Source organism: Barbatula barbatula (assembly GCF_947034865.1).
Source record: "Barbatula barbatula genome assembly, chromosome: 14".
Classification (NCBI taxonomy): Eukaryota; Metazoa; Chordata; class Actinopteri; order Cypriniformes; family Nemacheilidae; genus Barbatula; species Barbatula barbatula.
In genome coordinates, this window is record NC_136777.1 from 11,189,806 (window position 1) to 11,215,095 (window position 25,290).

Below are 25,290 nucleotides of genomic sequence, written 5' to 3' on the forward strand. Positions count from 1 at the left end.
TGGAACATATAAACACTGCTTTAAGGATTAATAAGCATAGTAAAAATGAATGAATGAGACCTTCAGTTTTCTGCGGGCGTTGAACTTGCGCAGACACTCGACGGTCTCTTGTCGATGCATCATGGAGGCAACAGTAGACCTTTGCTAAATGGGAGAAATGGTGCAATAAACAATTATCCACTTTGACATGTTCTGACAAATGTAAAGTACTGTTGCTTAATGGTTTCTTAATGTTTTGTTTAAAATAAATCTGTCATCTATAGATGGTTACATCCAGACGTAGCGCCAGTGGCGAAGCCAGGATTCGCAAAGTTGTAGGGCTCAGAGAAAATTGGGTGGGCCGAGCCTAAAATGCATCTAAAATACACAACTTCACCTGCTTGAATAGGCCTACACCTCAGAGCATACTCCAGTATATTAATATCAAGAGCGCTAAGAAGATAACAATAAGAACAGCATTAGCATGATGACCACACCATACATACACATATGTGCGTGTCTAACAGACGCAACACAAACCACCATCAACCAAATCACCAGGACATTAGTGGATAGTACAGTGGTGCACAATATGTGAAAACAATGTTTGTTAGTCATCATGGCTCACCTGCCACATAAACCACATTAAATAAACAACTGTGACTAGGCAACTACACAGTAGGAAAATGTCCCTGCCGGATGACAACGAGAGAAATGCTGACAAACATAGCCTACAAATGAATATGTCTCATTAGGTTATTATTATTATTTACTACGCTTTTTATTAGTTAGGCTATTTATAGATAAAGCAGAACAACAAGCAGTGTTTTTTTTCTGATACATCTAGCAACTGTAATCTAAATATAAATTGTCAAATGAAAATAAATGCTAATTGTTTATACGGAGCCTCAAAACAAATTACAACGGAACACAGCAAAGTTTAAATGAGTAAATAAAATAAGTAGCCAACAGGCTATTTGTGCCGCTAATCAATGCAAAAGCACTGGATACTAAGGTATGGCATTTTCAGTGCACTTCACTATTATTGGCACACTTGGTAAATATGAGCAAAGTAGGCTGTAAAAATAAATCTGCATTGTTTCTCAATTTGATCTTTTTGTAAATTACAAAAATTCAATTCAATTCAATTTCATTTATATAGCGCTTTTCACAATTTGCATTGTTCCAAAGCAGCTTTACAGGGGAAAAACGAAAAAGAAAAAAAAGGGTAAAACACAGAATATGAATAGTTTAACTTGTTATAAAAAAGACCTAGTAAATAATATCTAATGTCAGCATCTCCTGGTGGTTTATTTAGCATATTTTGCATTAAGTGAATGCTTTGCTGTAAAGATGTGTCTTTAATCTAGATTTAAATTGGGCGAGTGTGTCTGATCCTCGAATAATATCAGGAAGGCTATTCCAGAGTTTAAGTGCTACGTATGAGAAAGCTCGTCCCACTTTGGGGGATTTAGTTATTCTAGGTATTATCAAAAGTCCTGAGTTTTGAGATCTTAGAGAGCATGATGGCTTGTAGTGTGATAGAAGCTCTGTTAGGTAGATAGTGGCTAAACCCTTTAAGGCTTTATAAGTGATTAAAACTGGATAAAAGCGTCTGCCAAATGAATAAATGTAAATGTAAAACTTTAAAGTCAATACGATACTTAATTTATGTGATCGTATTTTCAGGACCTGGTAAGAACTCTGGCAGCTGCATTCTGAACTAACTGTAGTTTGTTTATTGATGATGCAGGACAGCCACTAAGTAGTGCAATACAGTAGTCAAGTCTTGAGGTCATAAATGCATGAATAAGCAAAATTTCACTGGAGGAAAAACTATTTGAAGAAGGGGGAATATCTCAAATCAAAAGTCTTTGGCCACTCAAAATATTCTCTTTGCTGTGCATCAAGACAATATAGACACATATTCTCCATCAGGGAGATTTGCAACATCTCCGGTCCATTAAAACTTCTTAATTATTGCATTGATGTTGTAAATGGGTATTTTTATTGTTTCAACTATTTCTCTTTAAATCCACTTTCTATTTTGTGTAGCACAATAATCTTTTGCTGCACATCAGAACTATGTTATTTGGTTTTTTACCATTGGGATGAATGATTAAGGGGGGGGGGGGGGTTGGGCTTTGGTTTCACAGGAGAATAATATAGTAAAAAAACAGTCATGATTGGACAACATGATGTTTCTAGTCACCTTGGTGTGCTCAGAAAATGTTTATATTAATGGGAATATACTTGGGAGATATTTTACTCATAAGAATTTCTAGGGGTTCGAATAATTGTGACCAGAGTTTATTAGAGAAAAAGAAATTCACAATGTGATCTTCTCCAGATTCAAACATGTTTCACTTGAATTAATTTTGGTAGATATCTTAAATAAAAGATCAAAACAGGAACCAATGCAGATTAATTTTTACAGCCGTTGCTCATATTTACCAAGGGTGCCAATAATAGTGGAGGGCACCATATATGCAGCAAGATTACATTATGCAGAGTTTTTTTAATCGAATATCTGCAATTTGTGTGTGAGTGGGAAAAAAAAAAAAATCGCAAAACCTTAAAAAACGGGTTGCTTTGACCTGCAGTTTTATTAAGTTACTAACAAAACGGGAATATAATACCAAGTTTAATCATCTATATCATTACATAGATCCATAGATTGGATTATATGGAAAACTAAAATCAAGAAACAATAACATTTATTTTTTTAGGTCATGTTTTGTGATAATTGCAACAGATTTAATTTATTAGGCTACCCTGCGATGCAGCTGACTGGATGAACTTGACTTACAAGTTGGTGGGTCCAGGACCACCCGTAGCTACGCGAAGTTATCTTACGGTCTGTGCTTGCATTTTTTATATTTAATTTAACTTATATCAATTTATTTAACTATTTTATTGTATGAAAATTGAATAATTAAACAAGTTTGGGCCGCAAAAGCTCATGTTGTTGCTTTAAAACCGTCTATATATGAGATTCAATACTGGTAAGTATATATTCACAGCATACATCTTGGATATTTTCGGTTAACTGTATTGTTTTAAACAATAAACTGGAAATAAAGTGTCCTTTCATGTTGTCTTAAACAAGTTTCACTGCATCCTGGAGTATAAAGCAAATGACATGACAAAAACTTTTTTTACCATCTGTCAGTAACAGGCTGGGTGACCTTGAAAAACGCATTTAAAGGTGCTTGACGTTTTGTGTTAAGTGACTTACGCAGACCCATGGATGCTTGAGCGCTTGATCAGCAGTGATTCTCTTCGCTGGGTTGATGGTCAGCATCTGGTTGATGAGGTTTTTGGCCTCTGGGGTAACGGTGTCCCACTCTGGTGATGGAAACTACAAGAAACGCCCCCCAAAAAAAGAAGGAAAGGGGAGATTGTGGGTGATCTATGAAAGCACAATGTGTACAGACAGGCACAAACTGCCGGATCAATGACTTTCTTGGCCTCTGTAATGGATGTTAATAAGATCAGTGAAGAGTAGCAAAAGCAACAAATGGAAGAGAGGAATTTTCCACCTGGATGGCTTAAGGTTGTGATAGCAAAAGTGGCCTTTGTAATCACATCTTTCCTAAACCGCAGCACTCCATCAAATGGGCAACGCCACGATGCAACAAACACTCCAAACACGCTTTGCTGTCAAGCACTTAAGGACAGCCCTGTTGACTTCGTCTAAAAGGTATTTTTAAAGCACGAATGAAATCAAATTAGAGTGAATCGATTCTTTGTTCATGCTATGCTAGATGGTTTACAAACAGCAGCTTTGAGCTACAAATGATCACTACACTAACAGACGCAAGCATGACAAGATTTGTTAGAAAAGAAGGGCCGCACTATGGTGGTAGATAACTTGTCCTATCTTACCTGCCTGCAGTATTTAAAGGTTACATATGTTGGTGTCAATAGAAGAGGTCATGCTTAAAACTGTGGTTTTCCTCTGGGGATGACGACTAGATGATGAAAACTCCACAGACGCATGTTTCTCTGCTGTGTTTTATGAGCAGGGGGTTGACATCATTCATTATTGAGTAACTCGGCTCCCTATCTCAGAGCAATTAAATATTAACAAAGGTCTTCAATCTGGACCTGGCACTCAAGGTCGAAAAGGGTGACACTAATAGCTCTATATGTGGACGGCCATGAGAGCATCTCTGTCAGCATGTTCATGGGCTTAACGATAGGGCTTTTACTTCCTGTTTCTGATTGAACGGAGCTTTACATAAGATGTGTAACAAAAACGTTTGAAAAATACATAACATGACTGTAAACACAACAAATGCTTTGACTAGAAAGAAACGCACTTTAAAGTCACAAAGTCATCTGCCAAAATACATAAATGTAAACAAAGCCGAACAAGAGTGTCTCACATCGTACGCTCCAGCCTTGATCTGTTGATAGAGCTTATGTTGGTCTTCATCCCAGAAGGGAGGGTAACCCACCAGAAGAATATACAAGATCACACCTGCCCAAGACACAAAACAAAGCTCCAATAGCGGACAAACACATATAGAAGACATAAGAACCAAGCCAGTAATTTATGAAAATAATTTAAGTCGTACCACAGGCCCAGATATCCACCGGCTTGCCATAGGGGTCCTTTCTCAGGACTTCAGGGGACAGATATCCAGGAGTGCCTGCAAAACCTTTACAGCCACAATGGTGATACTATAAATCTAGGGTCTTATATTTGAGTCCATAAAAATAAATCAACATCTCATTTATTACAAATTCTGTACTATAGACACAGTAACATTTCAGATAAAACTTAAAGTATTGATTTGAAATAATCCGGAACCATTAACATAAATAACGTTGTGATCAATCTGTATTTGGGAACAATGGTGGACTGTAAATAACATTTTTGTTATTGATAACGTGGATCTTAGCAGAAATAACCTCAGATTTGATTTCCTACAGATAAGGAAATTGAAAGAAATGTATCTTATGGCTGGAATACACTACAAGAGTTGTAAAATCTGAACAGATTTTTTTCAAACTAAACATCATACACTTGCAGACTTTTTTAAAGTTTCAGATAGAAACACACTGACTGATCAAATCTGTTGAGTCCAGACTGAAAATCAGGGCAAAATCTGATCAAAAGTCTAGTAGTGTATTTTAGCCTGGTGGTCTTGCAACAATTTTATAGTAGTTAAATCGAGAGTGTTTAAGGGTATAATATAACTCTATGGTTTGGCAGAACAACATCTGTGAACAAAGCAAAATTGAACAGAATTACCAGAACAGCAGGTAAAATGATAGGTTCCAAACAAAAGTCAGTCGATCAGTTATACGGAATGGCTGTTAAGAGGAAAGCTTTGGCAATAATTAGAGATATAACACACCCTATGAATCATGCTTTTGAATTGTTGCCATCTCGTTGTTGTTATAGAACATAGAAAGATTCATTCCAGCGAGTACGTAAATGGTTTAATTTTCCACCGCAGGTCTGATAACAGAAACTTTTAGAATGTAAACACAAACGCTTCATACGCTGCCTTGGTAACACAAGAGACAGAGCTATAACGGCTCTGTGCGCATTCATTAGCACGAATCAGCACGGCTAGACAAATTCAGAGCCAAAATCGGTAATTGTGCCGTGTCGAACCAGGCTCACGTAGAAACATAACTGTAACCATTTCAGACTGTGCTTAGAACAGTTCGGCGCGCTATTGGGCGCGAAAAACGCTCACCCAGTCCATGCCACAGAGAGCAAACTTAATGTTAATGTGGTTTACGTTTCTTTCAAAGCCCGAAACAGCTGTATGAGTAATCTATTACATTTATTTGGTCTGCCTGGACTTGCATTCTCAGATAAAAGAGTTTCAAAATGGTCTTAGATATGAGGTTAAAGAAAAGCAGAGTAGTCTTACCAAACCAGGCCTGCTGATCTCCCTGCACCTCGATGGCGAGACCAAAGTCAGCCAGCTTCACTGCTGCCCCCTTCATCTTACTGGCCAACAACAGGTTCTCGGGCTACAAGACCAAATCAACAAAAACGAATTAGAGGAAGATAGAGAAGAAAGAATAGGTTGATCACAAAGGAAGCCTTTTTGGCTGATTTTAGCTCAGTGAGTTTCCATTGCTATACATTTGCGAAGGAGATTTGTGTGGTTCCTAAAAAATGTGTAACGGTACTAAGATTCAACCAATATTGCCATTCGTCTAACTGCAAATAAGTCATAATAATTTGAACTAATTTATAATTTAATAATTCAAAATGCAATAATGTATGATTAAACAGAACTAATAAGATAACACAGAAATTCTGCCTTTTTTATGTGCTATCACTTGCCAAATGGTGCTTAAGGTACAGCCCAAGCTTACAGGCTGTGAGTTTAAACATCTGTGATGTGCATTAAAATAACCAGCATGTTCTATAAGAACAGTCCTTCATCATCACTTTGTGAGACCATTAGAGATTCAGGGAAGATCTAGAGTGTGTATAAAGTGAGAGAGGCACAGAAATAGCATGCATGTGTGCGAGTAACAGGGAGAGATTGTATGTGGTGTCTATATCCTACTGTGTGTGTGCGTTTGTAAACCAGACGGACAGCTGTGACAGCATGGCCATTGCTCTGAGCTGCATAATTCATAAAGAGGCAGAGAGGAGGGCTTGTTATCTCATGCTACGAGAGCAAGGGCGAGCTGCTCCCCTCGAATACCGCAGAGAGAGCCCTGACCCTGACAAAGCTTAGTCACCCTGCAGAATTCTGATGATTCTGAGGGGACGGATTCTGTGACATCACAAAATGGCCACAGCTTATCTCTTGAATATTAATTAGGCAGTGCCGATGTTGCTAGGCAACTTTTCCAGACTGCCCAATCATGTCAATTAATATTCGTAGCACCGATAACTTGCTTCTATTTGTATTGCACAGCAGATGCTTCATGGCGACACTATGATCCGTATTTTCTTCCGGAAATTTCAAGATGTATCGTGAAACTAAAAGTTGTGACTTAGAAAGGACTCTCTTTTTGTAGGTCGTCTGGCTCTCATTTTATTTTCTTCTGCGTGTGTGTTCATCAGATCTTTCATGTGCCGGTTATAATTATTATTACGTTATTAGTACCTTCAAGGGAAATTTGTTTTGGGCAATACTTGTAAAGCTGTACAAACAAGTTCCAACATCAATAACAATCATCCATAAAACAATAACCCTCACACACTCCCATAAGGTTCAACAACCTTATAGCCAGAGGACCAAAATCGTTTTTATAACTGTTGTATGTTCACCTTAGAGTACGAAAACGGTGACCGGATGGAAGTAGGTTAAATTCTTGATAGAGTACATGAAAAGGGTCCCGAATCGTTTTCTTGGTGATGAATTTGTGGTGGCAAAATAAGTCCCAACCACACACACTTTAGCTGTGCCATGGCTCTGCAGACTCTGTGATGTCACAAGAGTTGCTATAGCAACCATCCAGCCAGCACATCAATCTTTATATATTTAAAGATGTGAACTACAATATTATGTTGAAGACTGGTCAGCTGGAGGTTTTAGTTTGTCGCCCGTGGAGCTACAGTTGTCAAGCCAGCCCAACAGTAATATTCAGTGAATCTTTCTTATCAAACCTTCATAATTCTTCACCTCGTTTTACTCATTTAGCATATTTTCATACGTGTCATTATTGCAAAGCAGCATATTGCCATATGTCTTCCTACACATATTCTGCTACACCTACTGTATAAGTAGGTAGGTGGAGAAGCGAAATATATATTTTTTTGAAATATATTTATGGGCTTTTTGCTTTTATTGTGATAGGATAGTGGAGAGGTGACTGGGTATAGACAGGGGACCACACCAGATTGGAATCGAATTTGGGTCGCAGTGACAGACTAGCGCTATATGTCGGCGCAAGAACCCCAGGCTATTGGCGCTTAACAGAAATATAAATTTGTGGTCCCGGTCGTCTCAAGTTCTACTGTAATCCATAACAGGTTCAGGCATCAGGTTAGTGTCATTTTGTTTAAATAAGAAATAAATAAATAAATAAATAACAAGCGAGCACAGGTTAGAAACTCATGCTCTCTGATGAGAGGTTAACAGGCAAGTTTAACGTTTTGCATGTGTGCCGATAAAGCCACAGTGATGCCAAGTGGAGGAGGGTTCAGATGATGCAGGCTTCCATACTGTGACGGCAGGACTCACCTTGAGGTCCCTGTGCACAATGTCATGCTGGTGGATGTGGCTGACGCTTTCCAGGATCTGATTGATGCAATGACTGATAAAGAACGAGAGAGAAAGAGAGAGAAATATAAGGAAGACAAAAGGAATTGATTAGAGAGAGAAATTGAGGCATTAGTACAGGATATGTAAATGTGTAAACGTAACTCTGGATAGATTATGGCAGACATAAGACACAAGAAATCCATCTGCAGAATCTAGCCCTGTGTGTATTCATGGAGCTCTGAACCAACAGATAAACACTCTGGTTTGTTTTAGTGGTTCTCAAAGCTGCCAGAGACACTTTCCAGGATGGGAAATAAAGATATATTTAACATGTCATCCAAATGCCAAAACAAATTTCCTGCTGCTAAATGTATGCATATATATATTTAATTCCAAACCACTCAAGCAAGCCAAATCCTAGTAATATACTACACAGATGGGCATTTGTTAATCTGACAGATTCAAGCTACAGTTCGTCTTTCCACAGACTGTTAATGGTCTGTAATAACAAGCAGCCCTGGAGCGGACGGCAATGCTTATAAATGCAAAAAGCAGAGACGCTCATTACAGAAATCTAAAACCCTCTGAAAAGGTCATGACATGAAGACAGAGGGCAGGTCAGAGGGGAAGAGGTCAAGGGCGTCTTCTCTTTTCTATTCGACAGCACACATACAGAACACTTAATTACTTAATGGCTCCATTAAACAAAAAGACACTAAGAAATGGTGCCTTGTGAACAGTGAAGGTGGTCCAGGAAGAAAGAGTCCCATCACGCCCTAGAGCGCTCATGAGAAAGGATGGCGCTGCATTTCTTGTGTCCAAATTTGGCAAAAACTGTGGCTTGCATTCCATTCCATCCCATTACAGAGCCACTTTCCAGTAAAAATGCTTTCGCTCTCTCTCGCTCTCTCGATGCAAACTCTCTTTACCTCTATCATAAAGTCATTCCATTTGCACTGTAAGACTGCAGAGTGCCTTCCAAAAGTAATTGGAAAGTGACGCTAATTTTGTTGTTCCAGCTTACTGCTGAATATGAAGTGGAAATGGACTGAAGTGCAGACGGTCCGCTTTAATGAAAGGAGATGTCTATCCAATGCAGATGACATGCTTAAAATACCACCACATTTCAGACAGAATACCAACCATGAGTGTATATACACAGTTTGACATTATGCTAAACAATTATATAATAACAATATAATTACTTGTGTAACTCTGGCAGTTAATGAGCATCTCGCTGTCTGAGACCAAGAAACAGCATAATACAGGAGCTTTACAAAAAAGTGCTGTGGCAATACCATAGTACCAGGATGACATTAGGTGGTAATGCCATTGCACCAAATTACTAAATGACAACATACTTATGTAATGCAGTATAGCAAAAAATACCACGGTACAATGTCCACAAAATACCATAGTACAATGTCCAATAAACCTGGACTGGGTTGTTCTTGTATAAAGAAACTGCAGGATTTTTATGCGGATACTGTATGCTGTCATATATAATAGGATGAGTGATTGTGACAATGTGAACTCCACACCTCTCTGGCAGCTCTAGCCTAGATTTAATCTATCAGACAAAGCCCTTACATGTTAAACTTTCATGCACATGGCAGCTCTGCTGAGTATAAATGAACTAGTCTGTTTTTGTTGCTACTGCTGGCCCGAGCAAAAACTAGCTGTCCTGTGTTTCATGCTATTGGCCATTCCTGCAATGTTGCCCAGCAACACTGCATGAACACATGTCCTTTATAAACTCAACCGGTTACTGTAGACACAAAACTCATAGAATAGCGTATCTACATGTGTCTTGACTATAACTATTGACTATGACTATTTTAAACTAAATTAAACACAAGTTGTTTAAATGGAGGCAGTGCACCAATTTCCCCCAAAATATATGATCTGAGATGATGATTTATCATATTATCTTAGCTTAAGTGATTTTTTAACTTACCTTGCATCTGCCTCGCTGTAATATTCCCTTGCGACAATGTCTTCAAACAGCTCTCCACCAGTCACACTGGAAAGAAAAATGACAGGTTTTATACAGAGCCCATTTCCATACTTATAAACTACATCTGTCTATCTGTACATGAGAGCTGTAGACGTTTGTGTGGGTGATACAGGTTAGTTTTATCACCACAGACTCGGAGGTCTTCACGGGTCCAAAGATGTGTACCCGAACCCGAAGAGACTCGTGTCTGTGCCATACAGACCTGACCCGTCCATTATTTTTAAAGTTGGACCGGATCCCGTTAAGACACAAAAAATGCCATAAATGTACTACCCGGACCCGACTATTATTTGAAAGTTAAAATATAGACCCATACCCGTACGGGTCCAGGAATGGGGGCCGGGTCCTCCGTGAAGACCTCTAACACAGACCCCAGAGCACTTAAGTGTTGGGTGACCATTATCACGAGAGCCCACAAGAGCAGTACAACTACATTTGACATACATGCACTTACATGTAGACAACGCACTATATCTTACACTATATTACATTTAGTAACACAGACAATTCTCAAGTTGATCAGACTTTACAACTTTTGATTAATTTAAGGTCCAGTGTGTAATTTTTTGGAGGATCTAGTAATAGAAATGCAAAATAATATACATAACTAAATATACATAATATACATAAGGAGGGGTGGAGTGAGCAATACGCAACCTAACCGCCGGATATCATCATTCACTGGACATTTAAGTTTTGTATTTTTGTCTTGTTCTCAGGAAACATATGAAAAATCTATATAGTAGCAATGATGTATCTCCTTAAAACAAGAAGCCATCTTAAAATTTTCAAAGTTACTGAATTTTTATTTGATTTTAATATCAAATATAATTTTGCAGCTCAAGTAAATATATCTTGTTTTTAGGATGCTTCAATGTTTTACTGGAAATTATTATTAGCAAAAGGCATTTGAGAAATGGGTCTACTGGCTGTCTAACAGCATCTGAGTGAAATATAATTCAGATATATACAAATATACAATTCTCCAGAAGGGAACGCGGCTAGTGAGTATGCTGGTCAGGTCCAGCGTCAACCGTGTTTAACAAGACTAGATCAGATCAGAGTGTCTGACTCAGATACTTACAGGTCAAAGACCAGGTAATGAAAGCCTTCTTCTGAGATACTGTCATGGAGACGCACTGTTGAGAGAAAACAGAACAAGAGTGAGTAAAAACAGGAGGAGGATCTGCTCATGAAGTCCCTCTCATTAACTGACCTCAAAACAATGCAGAGAGAGCTTTCTGACTATTGCTCGACATTATCCAGTAGACGACACAGCATACTGCGTACAGTGACTATGAGCACGATGATGAAGTCAAATATTTTCCTTGAAACAGGAGTTAGCATGGGGGTCAGTTCAACCATGCACTGACTACAGAGAATTATAATACTTAATGTCAAACTTTTCAGTTCTTAATGAATGGAAATCGGAGTCAAATGTCGTCATTGTTAAATACAGCTCTTGTTAAAGGAAATGTAGAAAGAGATCACTTCATTACAGATTTAAAAAGATGATGCCAGTGAAGTTAAGAATTCATTTTAAAGAGACCGAGATAAACACCGGGGGGGCTGAAGCAACATTTGAAATAGCATGCACTGATAAATCATACATAATAATACGAACATGTATTCAACAATCAAACAGGGTTCCTTGTGACTTCACGTTTACTTTAAATGTGAAACGAATCAAACAGCTAATTTATGTCAAAGGTACTTTGCTCTTTGCATCACCAAAGGAACCGTGGTACTGCAAGCAGGCAGGAAACATTTGTTATACTGATTGAAGGTAATGAATTTGTCATCGGTAGCTACAGATTTGAAACAGTGCCCCTGCCAGATCTCACACGCGTAGCCATTAAGAGACTCATGGTGTGTGGGTCTGTGTTCATGACAGCCTGCATTAATCTCAGTGATGTGAGAGAGCGGCTGTGCTGCGAGAGGGCAAAGAGGGCAAGGTAGACATTTTTTGGGGGGCATTAGAAGGGGCAGGGCATGTCCCTCAGGGTGATAATAAAAATATTTTAATTTAACACTGATATGAAAATGTATGTTGATAAAAACTATGACAAGAATAATTAAATCAACACTAAGATTATTAAAAAGTCACCATCAATGTTTTTGATATCAGCGCGAGGTGAAGCGTCATCTCTGCCCAGTCGCATTTCTGTCTGGCAGTGTCGTACGGTAAAGTCTCTTATGCTCATCTGACATTTTGTGTCCAAATATCCGCAAGCGGCACGAATACAAATCTAGAACTAATTATAAACAGAAATTCTGTTCTCACTGGATGCAACGTAAAGAGATGCAACAAACGCCTTGTTCGGTTTCTTTTTGCTTTGCCAGGTTGCATCGCGCACTCGTGTGCGGTGTAGATGGTGTGTAAGCAAACCTGTAGTTGTTTTTTTATGTTTTGTATGAAACTTGGCGCTGCACATTTTGCACTTTCGTCAAGTTTATCAACGTGAAACCAGGCATCGCTGTGCGCTTTCAATATGCTCTTCAATGTGCTCCGGACTTGGACCGCAAACTCTCGTAACGCATGGAGTCAAATCTCTGGGTACCTGGGTAAAATAATAAAATAAAAAAGTATTTATAGACCCAAACGATCATCGTTTTCATCGTCGCGTCCAAGTTCTCGAGCCCATCCTGAACTGAAGGTGTTGGAATGTGTATGCATGTGATAAAAGTGATGCTTGAACTGGCTGTTTTGAGAGAGATGATGTATGGATGGGAGTGATACGCATCAACTGATTGAAACAGTGCCACTTTAATACTGTACTGAAGAATGTCAGTAACCAAACAGATCTCAACCCTCATTAACTGCCATAGTAGGGAAAATGTCTATGGGAGTAAATGGGATTTGAGATCTGTCTGGTGACTGACATTCTTACAAATATATTTTGTGTTCAGCATAACAAAGAAATGTAAACAGGTATGTAACAACTTGTGGGCTACATACATCTCCATACATGCAAAATCTGTGTGTCGATACTACGGCTGTCAATAGATTGTAATGTTTAATCGTGATTAATCGCACCCTTTTCATGTGATTAACTGCCATTAATCGCAAACGCATAGTGAAATGAAACATACATTATCAATTTACTTTAACATATTTGCTTTAGTGCTGTCAATCGATTAAAAAATTTACTAACTAATCACACACAGCGTTTATGTTTTTAAATATACTTTTGCATTCAAATAATTTCACATTCACATTTCAAATCCTAAAATTATAAGATTGTTGGCTTTGCAACCGTTGCCCTTTTAAATATATAATTCTTTCCTACTAATCAAACCCATTATGATAAGTGTGCCCTGTCTAACAGGTAAAATAAATAAAGTTCTCAAACATTATACAGTCTTTACTGCTAAATGAATCGATTTGATTCGACATTGATTTCTTCTTTTCATTTGTTCTTTGATTAACATTAGTGACAGGAGTCACAGCAGCATGTTTAAGAACGCGGCCCTCTAAGAGCTGCTGCCCGAAGCAGGTCTAATGCGCTTCCTATTTTCACTACTCTTTGCATTCATTTAAGACTTTATTTAACTCGTTGAAGACTGTGCTTGCTAAAATACTAGACAAAATGTGCTTTCTGGCATAATCTTGAATGTTCATTCATGAATGAAAGAAAAAACTGATGTTGCATTTAATCCGTTAAGTATTTTTAACGTGTTAATCTGAAGAAATTAATCGCATGCGTTAACGCGTTTACATTGACAGCCCAGATACACATGGGTTGTGTTTGTGTAAATTGTGCCTCTTGTGGTTCTCCTAAAGTCTTTTTTGCTCTAAATGTGTTCAAAATCTGCCATTATTAAGTAAGCCTTTACTGTATGTGTTGTATGTGTGTGTTTAAAGCCAAAGGCAGACCAATGAAATTCTCTTCGATGTGGCACAGTAATATTTTCGGCAACAGTGTTAAAGGGAACCTTCGCCCAAAAATGAACGTAAGTTAAGAACGTAAATTAAGGTCCTTTTGGAAGCTTTCTGACTCCTCCATGGATGGCAAAGCTACCAAACGTAAAGAGCTTAAAGTGACATTTATATTAAAAAACTTTTCACACGACACATGTAATGGGGAGGATGAGCATGTTACAGATTTGATACACTGTAAAGTTATGTTGAAATCGAGGCAGCGTTGGGAAGTAAACCACAGTAAAGCGATTTATGATCTTATATGTGAAAGTATAAGCAGAGGATGTTTGTAAAAATACACAAGCTTTTGTACTTGACCACCATTACATATTCAGACTCTAACAGTGTTTTTGAACACATCATTTGTTTATTCATGTCACAGAAATAATAAAATAAAACAATCATAAGTAGGACGAAGTTACTATGATCAAAAGTGACCACTTTTCCTCATCTATTTGGGTTGGTTTGGCTGAAAGTGACAGCGCGTCATAAATAGCGTGTTTTACTGACATCAGCTATTAGCAACACTATACAATCTTGTTTCTGTGTGTAAATGATATATACAGTGTATTCAGAGCTCTGGATCAAGCTGCGCGGCTGCCGCTTGTGTCTCGAACTGTCCCCGGAAGACAGAAGGGAATGTGTACAACGCTGTAGGCTATCCAGTAAATACACACATGCAAGTAGCCTATGTTAGAAAGAAGTTGGTAGTGTTGCAATTCGTATCGGTGACATGAACATAAACAAATGATGCGTTTAAAAACACCGCTGGCGCTGTGTGTGCGAGTAAAACCTGTTTGTGGCAGTCACACATAGCCTGTGTGATGATAAAGCTGAAGTGGTAAGAAAAGCATCTTGCGTGATTTGATATACATCCTCCGTAGGTTGCAAATAATGATACACTGTAATAAAGTATCCAGGATCATTTGGAGGAATAAATGTGGGAGCAAGAGTAAACTTTGACCTGTATTTGTCATCTGTCTGACATGCTTCGGACAGACGAGAGAATAATGATAGCGGGCGGGGTTTTCTGTGAAGTTGTACCGGTAAATTTAGATAAACTGGCTGGATTGCGTTTACATTACACAATGATCCGATCACAATGCGTCCTCGACTACCTCTGAACCAGGACACACTGATCGGATAACATTCCAATCAGAATGTGTTTACAGATGTCTTTTCATTGTGTATGTGGACAACATCCAGATACAGGTCGCATGTTAATTCCAAATATAAATGCACCCAGTATCGCGCTGCGCGGCGCTCTGCTGATCGTTTAAGCTACATACACCGGTAATACGGTATATTAAAAATTCAAATAATACCTGAAATACACACCGGTATTCGGTATGAACCAGATTACATTTATGTAAAGTTTTTGGAGAGGTGCACGTCAGGCTACGCACAACCAACTGCATAACTATGGCACAACCATAAAACAAACTTTAAGCATATCTTTAAGCATATCTACATGTGGAGATTACTTCAATTTTTAGGGCGGTCACTTAAATGTCACAATAAATCCTGTTTGTGATGTTATCATGCTTTAATGCGAGTTATGACCGATCTCCTAAAAGTTCTCTTAATATATTTTATAAACGTATAACATTACTTATCTCCTGAATAATAAAGCCGTTGTATGCACCCTGAAGCAGTCCTTCACGTCACTAAATGGTGTAGGTCTCAGTCATAGATTTTTTTCATGGATTTTTTTGTAAAATAATTGTTTTGAATATACTAAACAAAATAAGTGTTCTTGCTGGCTTAGTATATGCTTTAATATTGTTGTTATTGTGAGTTATCTGTTGTGTTTAGAGTTTTTTAATGAATGATTGTTTTTTATTTTAACCATTTTATTGAGGTTTGTGTGTTCAATGTTGAGGTGTAAGTGCAATGCACAACAGCAGAATTTGTATAAATGCACTCAACACAAATGGTTTAAACAGTTATTTGATCAAACTTCTGTTCTGTTTGGTCTGTTGAACACGTACAATTGTAGATAAGACAAAAATAAATGTGTTGCTGATAATGTATGTACGCAAAAAATAGAGAGAAAAAAGAGAAAGGGCAGTTTAAGGACTAAGTTTGACAGTAAGGTACAAAGAATGATGTATGATGAAGCCGATGGGGACAGAAAGAAGGGAATAAAGGTCTTTCAAGAGGAGAAATGCAAAAACATCAGGAAGGTGTTAAGCTACTATAAATGATACACGTTTGAAATGTAAAAGAATGCCTTTTACAAGAACAGTTCACACAAAAATTAATTCCTAACCTATTTTCATTCTTCCATATGAAATGGCAAACTTGTATTTCACAGAAGAAACAAAATAAAGACATGAAGATAGGTAGAAATGGTCGTTTTAGGATGACTGACATGCAAAGATGTTTCTGACATCTTATTCTTTTGTTCAATCTTCTAAACTTCACAAATACTTTATATGCATTTTCTTTCTTCACACTTGGCAACTGCCCACCTACCCAAAGTGCCCTGTCACCACCCACCACCATCCTGAAACATCTCCACACCCACGTTCTACTGACCTCCACAGCCCTCCACACACACACACACGCACGCACGCACATGCAGTCTAAAGGGACAATAAATTACTTGCATTTACTTGCAATTATTTGCATAAGGCTAATATTTTGTCTTTTTTTACCTTTCTATGCAAATAAGCCTTGCCCCACTGCGACTAGCATACATTTTCGGGTTGGTGGGGTGTGGTGTTTGAATGGGATTGAGACGTTCCGCAGACAGAACTTACAAATGGTGCAAGTTTATTACACCATGTTTGAAGCATATCCACTAACTGCAGAGTCATGCCTGTGGCTCACGTGAGACGATTTCAAACAGTAACATCCACCGACTTGTTGTGGTGTTGAGACTCACCTATGTTGGGGTGCTTGAGGAGACGACAGATCCGGGCTTCTCTGTCCAGCTTCTGATGATCTGAGGGCCAGACAGAGAGGGAACAAATTTCAGTCTGATATTAAACTTTCAACACATCACCTTTCACTGTGATAACCTCTCAAAACCCAAGCGTGGGCTCTTTCACACGCAGCACCATTTACACCAAGTATTAACATGCGCCTTGGAACGTTCTCAGATCATGCTGGGACAACATGAATCATCAGGTTTTGCACAATCGTGCCGGCTCATTCATGCCAGCTCGTGTGCATACTGTCAAATGCAGCCTCAATACAAAAGCTTTCATTTTTTCACCTGACTTTTTGTAAAAACAGACTCAGGCTTTTGAGCCATGCTGTATAATGTTTGTGCCCGGTTTCACAAGACTTAAGACTTAATAACTTCTTAAAATATACCAGTGCCATTGTTTTGTATCAAGCTGCACACCAGCAATGTTTTTCTATAAGGCATTTTAATGAAAAGTTTACGTAAACTAAGTTCCTAGTTTACGTAAATCATAGTCCTGACTTAAGCTAAGCATTGTCTGTGAAACTGGGGTTTAAACCTTCATCTGTTGCTAAAATTGTCTTACTTAAGATGACTTATCAACTGGGTTTGGGCCACATCAGAATGTGTGAGGTCTTCAATTCTGATTTGTGATTTTAGCGTTTGGATCACAATGACCAAGACCTGTGTTCATAATGGACATTATGTTACGATTAATGAAGACACTCATCCTGAGTAACAAGCACTGATCTCTTAAACAATACACAGTCGTTTGCTTCCTGTAAACCTTTTATAAGAGGGAAATCAAACTGAACTCGAACAGCAACTATTTATACTCACACGGACACACAAATGAAGCAGTATAATTATGGAACACACCCGTACATGAATCACCCCGCCCCAAAAAGAAATCTGCTACACACAATCATTCATGGTAGAGAGTTCATGTCACTGTGTAGAGATAAGCTGTGGGAGAGAGCAGTGCTCTAAAGTAAGTTTTCCGTATCGACACCTATATCTGAGTGAAATGGCTTCTGAAATGAGAAAAAATTTAGGGCGGGGCTTTATTTTGCCCTTCCATTTTTGTTTGCCCTTGAGGGGAGGGCTAAATATGCCTGGCCATGGACAGTCAGTGTAGTCCTACCTCTTTTTGTTGCTTACGTCATGTGGTGAAGAGTTGTTGTAAAGAGGGCAAAGTTGTTGTAAAGAAGGAGCTTAATGTCTTTGATTAAAGATAACAAGAAAAAAATATTTTTTAACAAATTATGGTATGCACGGATAAATCATTTACAATAATCACTGCAACACTGTGTAAAACCCTTTTCCTCAATGTTCCTGTTTGATTTCATGGGGACTTTAAACAAATGCTCTACAATAGGGATAGCTTCATTCACAGTGTGGATTATCCATCTCCATCACACCTCCAGTACCACACACACGCAAAAAACTTTCTTCAAACTTTCTTTCTGATTTATGCAATTTTTAGGTATTAGGGTGTGCAGGATTTTCAGGTCTACCCACTCGGCTAGGAAAACAGAACGTTGTGTTCCCATGCTCCTACAAAAGCTGTTAAAAATATCAAGACATCGAGACGTTTAGCAGCATGGTATGATGGTACACTGAGCTTTGTTCCTGGACTTACAGGCTGCCTGTTTTCCTCAGCCCAAATAAACAAGTATTACTGTACTTTACATATTTCTCTTTACCTTTTTCAATATTTACTACGAAGCAAATTCTTTCTAGCTTACCATATAGAAAAAGAATCAGCAGAATTAATTCAGACACAGCTGTGCATACAGTTATCTGCCTCATCAGGGTTCTATGGGCAAGATACTAAATCATGGATTCAATGCAGAAAGAGAGATCGGCTTTACATATCTTTAATTTAACATTGCACTGTGAAAAACGCTTCACTCCTCAAAAGTAAACAACAACCCAAGCTTACAGTACAGTACAGTAGGGCCTTTAGCATAAGAGTGTTTAGGCATGTGTTGCTATGTTTCCTTCATATCACAAGCTGAAGCCTTAATGTGAATTCTGTCATCATTTACTCTTGTCGTTTCAAACCTTTATGACTATCTTCCGCAGAACACAAAAGATGATATTTTGAAGAAAGTTGGTATCCGAACAGGCGTCTGAATCCGTTCAATTGTATTTTTTGGGAGCAAAACCAATGCAAGGGAATGGGGACCAATTAACAACAGCAGGTTTGAAATGACAAGAGAGTGAGTAAATAATGTTTTTTTTGGGTGAACCACCACAACGTAAAAAAAATGTTTCTGAAAATTGAACCCATCATTACATATTTAGCAGTTAAGAGTAAATGTGTAATGTCCATCATAAACGTCCTAAATGCTGTAAACTACATAATGACTTTTTATAGCAAACTTATAATAATTTCCTTTATGTTAATACCCTTACCCCAAGCCTCACGCTTCACAATTCAGTTGAAATTATTTTGACACATGCCTGTGAATCTTCTACCCAGAGACTTGCAATCCCTCTCAGTCACAGAGCATCATTCTCAGAAATGACATAAACCTCAATCTTGCATCTAAAAAACTTTCATCTGACAATCCATCTGACCATCACCGCACTTCCTCACAGCCGTAGTTTTTACTCACTCTCTCTGAGAAACATGCACAGACCGATTCCGGCAGTGATGTTTTCATCAGATTTGCCAAAAAATGTCTGCGAGTGTAGAACCATGGGTGGCTGAAAGCTTTCCCTAAGAAATATGAGCAAATAAACATCCCACTGAGATGGAATGAAGGTGAGTGATGTACGTGTGTGAGTTTGGTTTACAGCAGCAGATGTCTTTATTACCTAACAGAATGAACGCAGGACATTTAATATTCAGCCCTGCTGAGGCTCCCTACAGAACAGTTAATCTGAAGCTGAGCGAGAGAGCGGGCCATAGCCAGCACTGGCATGCAACCACTGCAGAGAAAACACACACCCCCTCACCAAACACCAAGCATGCAGAGGAAAAATTACTTCTTATTTGCCGCAAGTTTTTGCAGTGTGTTGTTTACATAATTACTGCTTTACAAATAAATCTTTAAGAGGCATGAACAGAAAACAGACTAATGGTTGTTATCTGACAAAGCTTTGAGAAAGAGGAATGGCTTTGAGTGGACACGCTGACTGTTCTCTATTTGTTTTCCCTTTTGTTCCACTCAGGTTCCTTCTCATGTGCTCCATCTTTCTTTTTCTCTCCATCCCACTACTGAAAGAATAAATAAATGATGTGTTGTTCAGTGACCATCTCTAAAATCCAATTGTGCTAAGTGCTGCTTTCGCACTGTGCGGTTGGGCTATGATGTCATGGACCATACACTTAAGAGAGCGAGGAAGAGATATTCAAAAAACAAGGATATTATATTGACTTCTATGAACAGTAAAACAAATCAACAGCAGGGCTGTACAGTGCGACATATATGCCGCACATGCTACGGAAAAAACGGTCTGTGATAAGAATAAATGTAATAGTGTAGCACGCGTGTGATACAGTTTGGCAGGTGCATTAGACAGAGCCGCTTGTCTGTGTGAAGTGCGTCAAAGTGCTACTGAGCTAAGCATGATGGGATTGAATCGATAGAAATTCTTATATCACAATGATAATGACAAAAACTGATGATGATTCTAGAGAATCGGATCCGCCGGCAGTCATCTTGGTAACAGATAACGCCTCTGGTAATAAATACCCCTCCTATCTACCTGAATAAAGCTAATGGCTTAATATAATATTTTTTATAAAATATTTCAAATCAGCAAAAGATGATTTACTCAACCTCAAGTTGTTCCAATCATGTTTACATTTCTTTGTTCTTTTAAACACAAAGAAAGATATTTGCAACTATATTTCATTAGTAATTCATGATGGAATTTTAATTTTTGGGTGAACTGTCCCCTCAAACTATTTTGTGCTTATGTAAGAGTTCATGGGGACCCCAATACCTTTTATTCATCACAAAAGATAACTCGTAGCCTTAATTTCTTGAAAAATATTATTACTTAACAACAATACAAAAAAATAATTGTTCACTAATAATCAGAATAAAAATCCTACTGCCAAGAAATACAGGTAATAAGGTTAACTGTAAACTGTCTACAACTGCCAAGTAATGTAGGAATGTTTCGCATTTATGTAAAGTGGTCACAGGTGCAAGTTTATTGGTTTTGTACATGGTTCATCCAATAAGACTTTATAGTCGGAACTATGCGTTTTATAATAACCCATAAATATAGACTAGTGTTGAAGGCACACTCCTCAAAATATAGCGGAGTGCTTATTCATTATTATGTTTTTGCAGATGCTCCTTTCAAGCTCCTTGCCTCAACATTAAAAATCTTAAATCAACTAATTTGTGTCTATAGTGACAATACAATGTATGTTTAGAACAAGCTGGCAAACACCCATGTACCATTCAATGGTTATTACTTTTTTTGGAAGACCTCAGATGGTCACGGTTTCATTTCAGGATTGAAAAACAGATGCAATAAAGTGAATATGAATGGGTAGATCAATTACTATAAAATATGAACTAACTTAATTTAGCGAGATGAGCTCAGGGGAACAGACCTACAGCACTGAAAACACACTGAACAAATGTGTGCACATATGCACAAGCTGTTCCTTCTCTCAAAGATCCCCTCACGTCACGGGGTGCTTAGACATGATACCAAACGACTCTGTATCTTATTAACCAGGGTCAGCCCAGACTGAGCAGATAGTTGGGTCAAATGGACTGCGACAAGAGACCAGGCGAGGTTATCATGGCCCAGACAGAAAGAAATATGCCAATCCATCAGCTTAAAGCTTCATTTAAAATGACAATCTATAAACATGTTCCCTGTCTTTAAGCTGTAAGACTTCCTGTGAAGCACACAAAATGTCGAGCGGAATGTCCAAGATGCATTCAATTTCATTGTAGATGTTGTCCATTAAAGACATTATTAGTGTTTTTGTCTCGTTCAGCACAAGGAAGTCAGTCATGACTGTGAGTAATTGATGAAGAAATATAATGTTTGCAAAATGAATCAACGACAATAAAGGCGGCGGGGTTAGCTTGAGGTCTTTTCTCAGCAGGTGAATCTCAGCGGAGAATGCCAAACGCCTCCAGGGAGGAGTCATGACATCAGCATGTGGTGTCGAGCCAGGATCAGATGTTTTTTTAAAGCACGCGAGCAGCTTTTCGACTGCCTGGATTTATCATAGCCTTAGCAACCTAAACATCCAGCTGACCCTCAGATCAAATCTACAACATCGAAATTCTCTTTTTAGTCTATCCGTTTTGTTTCAGAGATTTGTGGCTCCAATTGCTCTTGAATTCAAGCATGGCTGCTCGTCCCTCTCTTAAACAATCTCCACGGTGCACAGGCCCCCTTTCCTCCGCGCCCCAGAGACTTGCCCTTGTGGCCTTGACACTCACTCCATCCCACTTGCTTTATTTTTTTTATCCTCTATTGGCTCATCAATGCTGACCTTAGCGTCCTCTCTGTTGACAAATCATGCGCCAAGGCGGTTCTGAAGCCATTCGTTGTCTGTCCGTCTCACATTCTCCTGTTGTGTCTCACATTCTGAGATGCTATGAAGTGTCATTTATGAAATTAGTTTCAAATATGTTATGTTTAAATTAGGGCTGTGCCCAAAATATCAATACGGCGATACATCGTCATGAGCTCCTGGCGATGCGTGCATTGATACATCTGCCTCCGTACAGATTCAGCAGCACTTATGAAATTAGCCAATTATAATGCAAAACATACCGTGTAATTATTAAGTGGTATAAAAGATCGGATCGGAGTCGATCCGTGTTCGGTACGGACGGTGTAGGAGCTAATTTAACACACACACACGACGCAACACTCCTTCTGACTTATCTACTATAAAACTACTGCACGCAATGAAAATCTACGAAATCCCCCCATTGGAAGGATGTAGTGACATACCTCTTGCTTATAATACCGACGGAAAAGTAAGGCGTGGTAGAGACACAGGAAATGTGCATATAATAGAAAGTTAAGCCAAAACACCTGCTTACAGCGCCTACCACAATTATAATGTTATTTCTAGAAATCCCACGTCTAGAAATCCGTCATTTATTTTAATTTCTTTTTATAATTAGCCTAAATCTATTTAAGGATATTTTCATATGTATTTGTTATAAATAGGGCATATATTTTACAAACAGACAATGTTTTAGGAACAAGGGTCTCTTTATAAAGACTACTTAATGCAGAAAATCAGATAATCTGATAAATCAATGCAAGTATATTTTGCTGTAAATCTGTCATTTGAGAAATGTTATAAAAACTGGCCTTGAATCGGGATGCATTTCGTATCGTGAAGATGTTGCCTATACACAGCCGTAATTTAAATGACTATGCATGTTCACTTGCACAAATAAATCTGTCTGTCTCCAGACAGAGGGGTAAATTCTGAGCTGATGTAATAGCCATTACACAGGTCACAGCAGCAGGGCACACGTCACTATAACCAGACATTCTTCCACAAATGATCAGATGATATTAGATTCTCTCCGTCTCACATTCCCTCCATCGTGTCCCTGATTAGAGACTTAGAATGAGATTAAGAAAGAATCCAGTGGTCATCAAGTGGTCTTACACTAACCCAAACAGTTTCCACATCACAGCAGTCTGAATGTGTGGAATATATACAGAATATTTATAGGGCTGGTTGGTATGATGGTATATACCCCTGGCTTTAACACTAGATACAGTGGTTAGGTACACTTTCACAAGCAGAACGACAGTAAGAGCAGGTATGTATGGAGATAATGTGAGCTGTCCGTTTCTCTTGGGTAAACCGTGTGATTCAAGGACACTGATGGAAAGGACTGGAAGCTGATACAGTAACTACTTATTAATAAAACACATTCCACATAAAACCAGAGGGGGAAGTATGACAGACAAATATGGCAAAATATGCGTGTAAATATTTGAGGGGAATAAATAAAGAGAATATCTTATGTTTGATTTAATGACATCCTGCCCTTTATGATGTATCACTGGTCCAAGTGACCTTCACATAACACCACTGTTTGTGCCAAACAGCAAGACAAATAAAAATAACTTGCGTCAAACAAACAGTTCAGTAATAGTCGGTTTGGTTCTTTAGCTCATACCAATGAGTCTACTGGCTGCCAGAACAAACAACCAAAAACAGGTCCAAATATCTGACGCATGAGAAATTGCTACATCTCAGCCTGAAACCACAGCTGAACTCCACCGCAACCGCACTGCCTGATGGGATATCTCAATGCTAGGCTATTGTCCTCCAGGCAGCACACACACAGAGGCTGAGGGATACATACTAGCACAGATTGTTTCCATAGAAATGATATTAATAAGGCTGGGAAGTTCTATTATTTCACCATAAAAAGCAGATGCAAAACCTTCTACAAACTTCGAAGATAATCAAATCAGACCTGTGTCAGCTTTAAAGAGCAAAGCTTAAAAGTACAGTACACACAGACCCGACTGGACGAACTACCGCAGACAAAAAGCAGACTGTGAAGTCGGCTGACGTTGACTGCGTCTGGGTCCAAAATTGTCCTGACACACCAAGCCGATGGTCGAAACTCGACGGCCAAGTAGCACATTCATTCTGCGCCTGCGTGAGAATTACTTTCCGTATGAGTAGGTTGCAATAGTTTGTAAGGAAACCGGTCAAAACGGAATCCAGAGGAGCTAGTATCAGCTGGGATGCAAAACATCACCAAAGCGAAGTTTGTTAGATTCACACAAATCTCGCTCACCACAGAGGAACATAAATGATTAATTGCGGATTGATTAATCGTAGATAACCGTTTACTCAAAATAACTTGAGGATGATTGAGTCCGAGGTCATGCACATCCGTGCGGCTCATGCGCAAAACACATACAGCAGATGGTGAACATGGAACGAAGCCAAGCCGAGTGAAAACCTGTCATCCGGTGGTGACTGAACTGGACTGTTGCTGCTTGACTGGTGTGCATCTTTTCTGTACTTAGACTCGAAGCAGGAGACCGATTGGGTCCATTCTCACCACACTGGGAGTGTTGAATAACGCCCATATTAACAAGAATCCTTGTAAAAGTAGTCCATTGAATGAATATTTTATTTATTAAATAAAAAGAATCGTTGACATTAGAATTTATGCTTATTTGCTCACCATGTCAAGACATCCATGTCTTTATTTCTTCTGTAGAAAATAATCCAAAATTGTTGATGAAAACAATTCCAGATCTTCCT

At 38.6% G+C, this 25,290-nt stretch overlaps 1 protein-coding gene across 24 annotated transcripts in view; it reads right to left on the bottom strand.

The window, feature by feature from the left end:
- Positions 1–25,290, bottom strand: part of camk2g2 (calcium/calmodulin-dependent protein kinase (CaM kinase) II gamma 2) — a 71,322-nt gene that overhangs the window by 16,564 nt on the left and 29,468 nt on the right. For all 24 annotated transcript variants that reach the window (XM_079473088.1, XM_079473085.1, XM_079473097.1 and 21 more), the window contains exons 3-11: positions 17,007–17,066; positions 11,279–11,333; positions 10,135–10,200; positions 8,157–8,229; positions 5,877–5,979; positions 4,563–4,646; positions 4,371–4,465; positions 3,218–3,340; positions 61–144 (exon numbers count right to left, since the gene is read on the bottom strand). In XM_079473088.1, the coding sequence (XP_079329214.1) occupies positions 61–144; positions 3,218–3,340; positions 4,371–4,465; positions 4,563–4,646; positions 5,877–5,979; positions 8,157–8,229; positions 10,135–10,200; positions 11,279–11,333; positions 17,007–17,066 (743 nt within the window). The remainder of the gene's footprint in view (positions 1–60; positions 145–3,217; positions 3,341–4,370; positions 4,466–4,562; positions 4,647–5,876; positions 5,980–8,156; positions 8,230–10,134; positions 10,201–11,278; positions 11,334–17,006; positions 17,067–25,290) is intronic.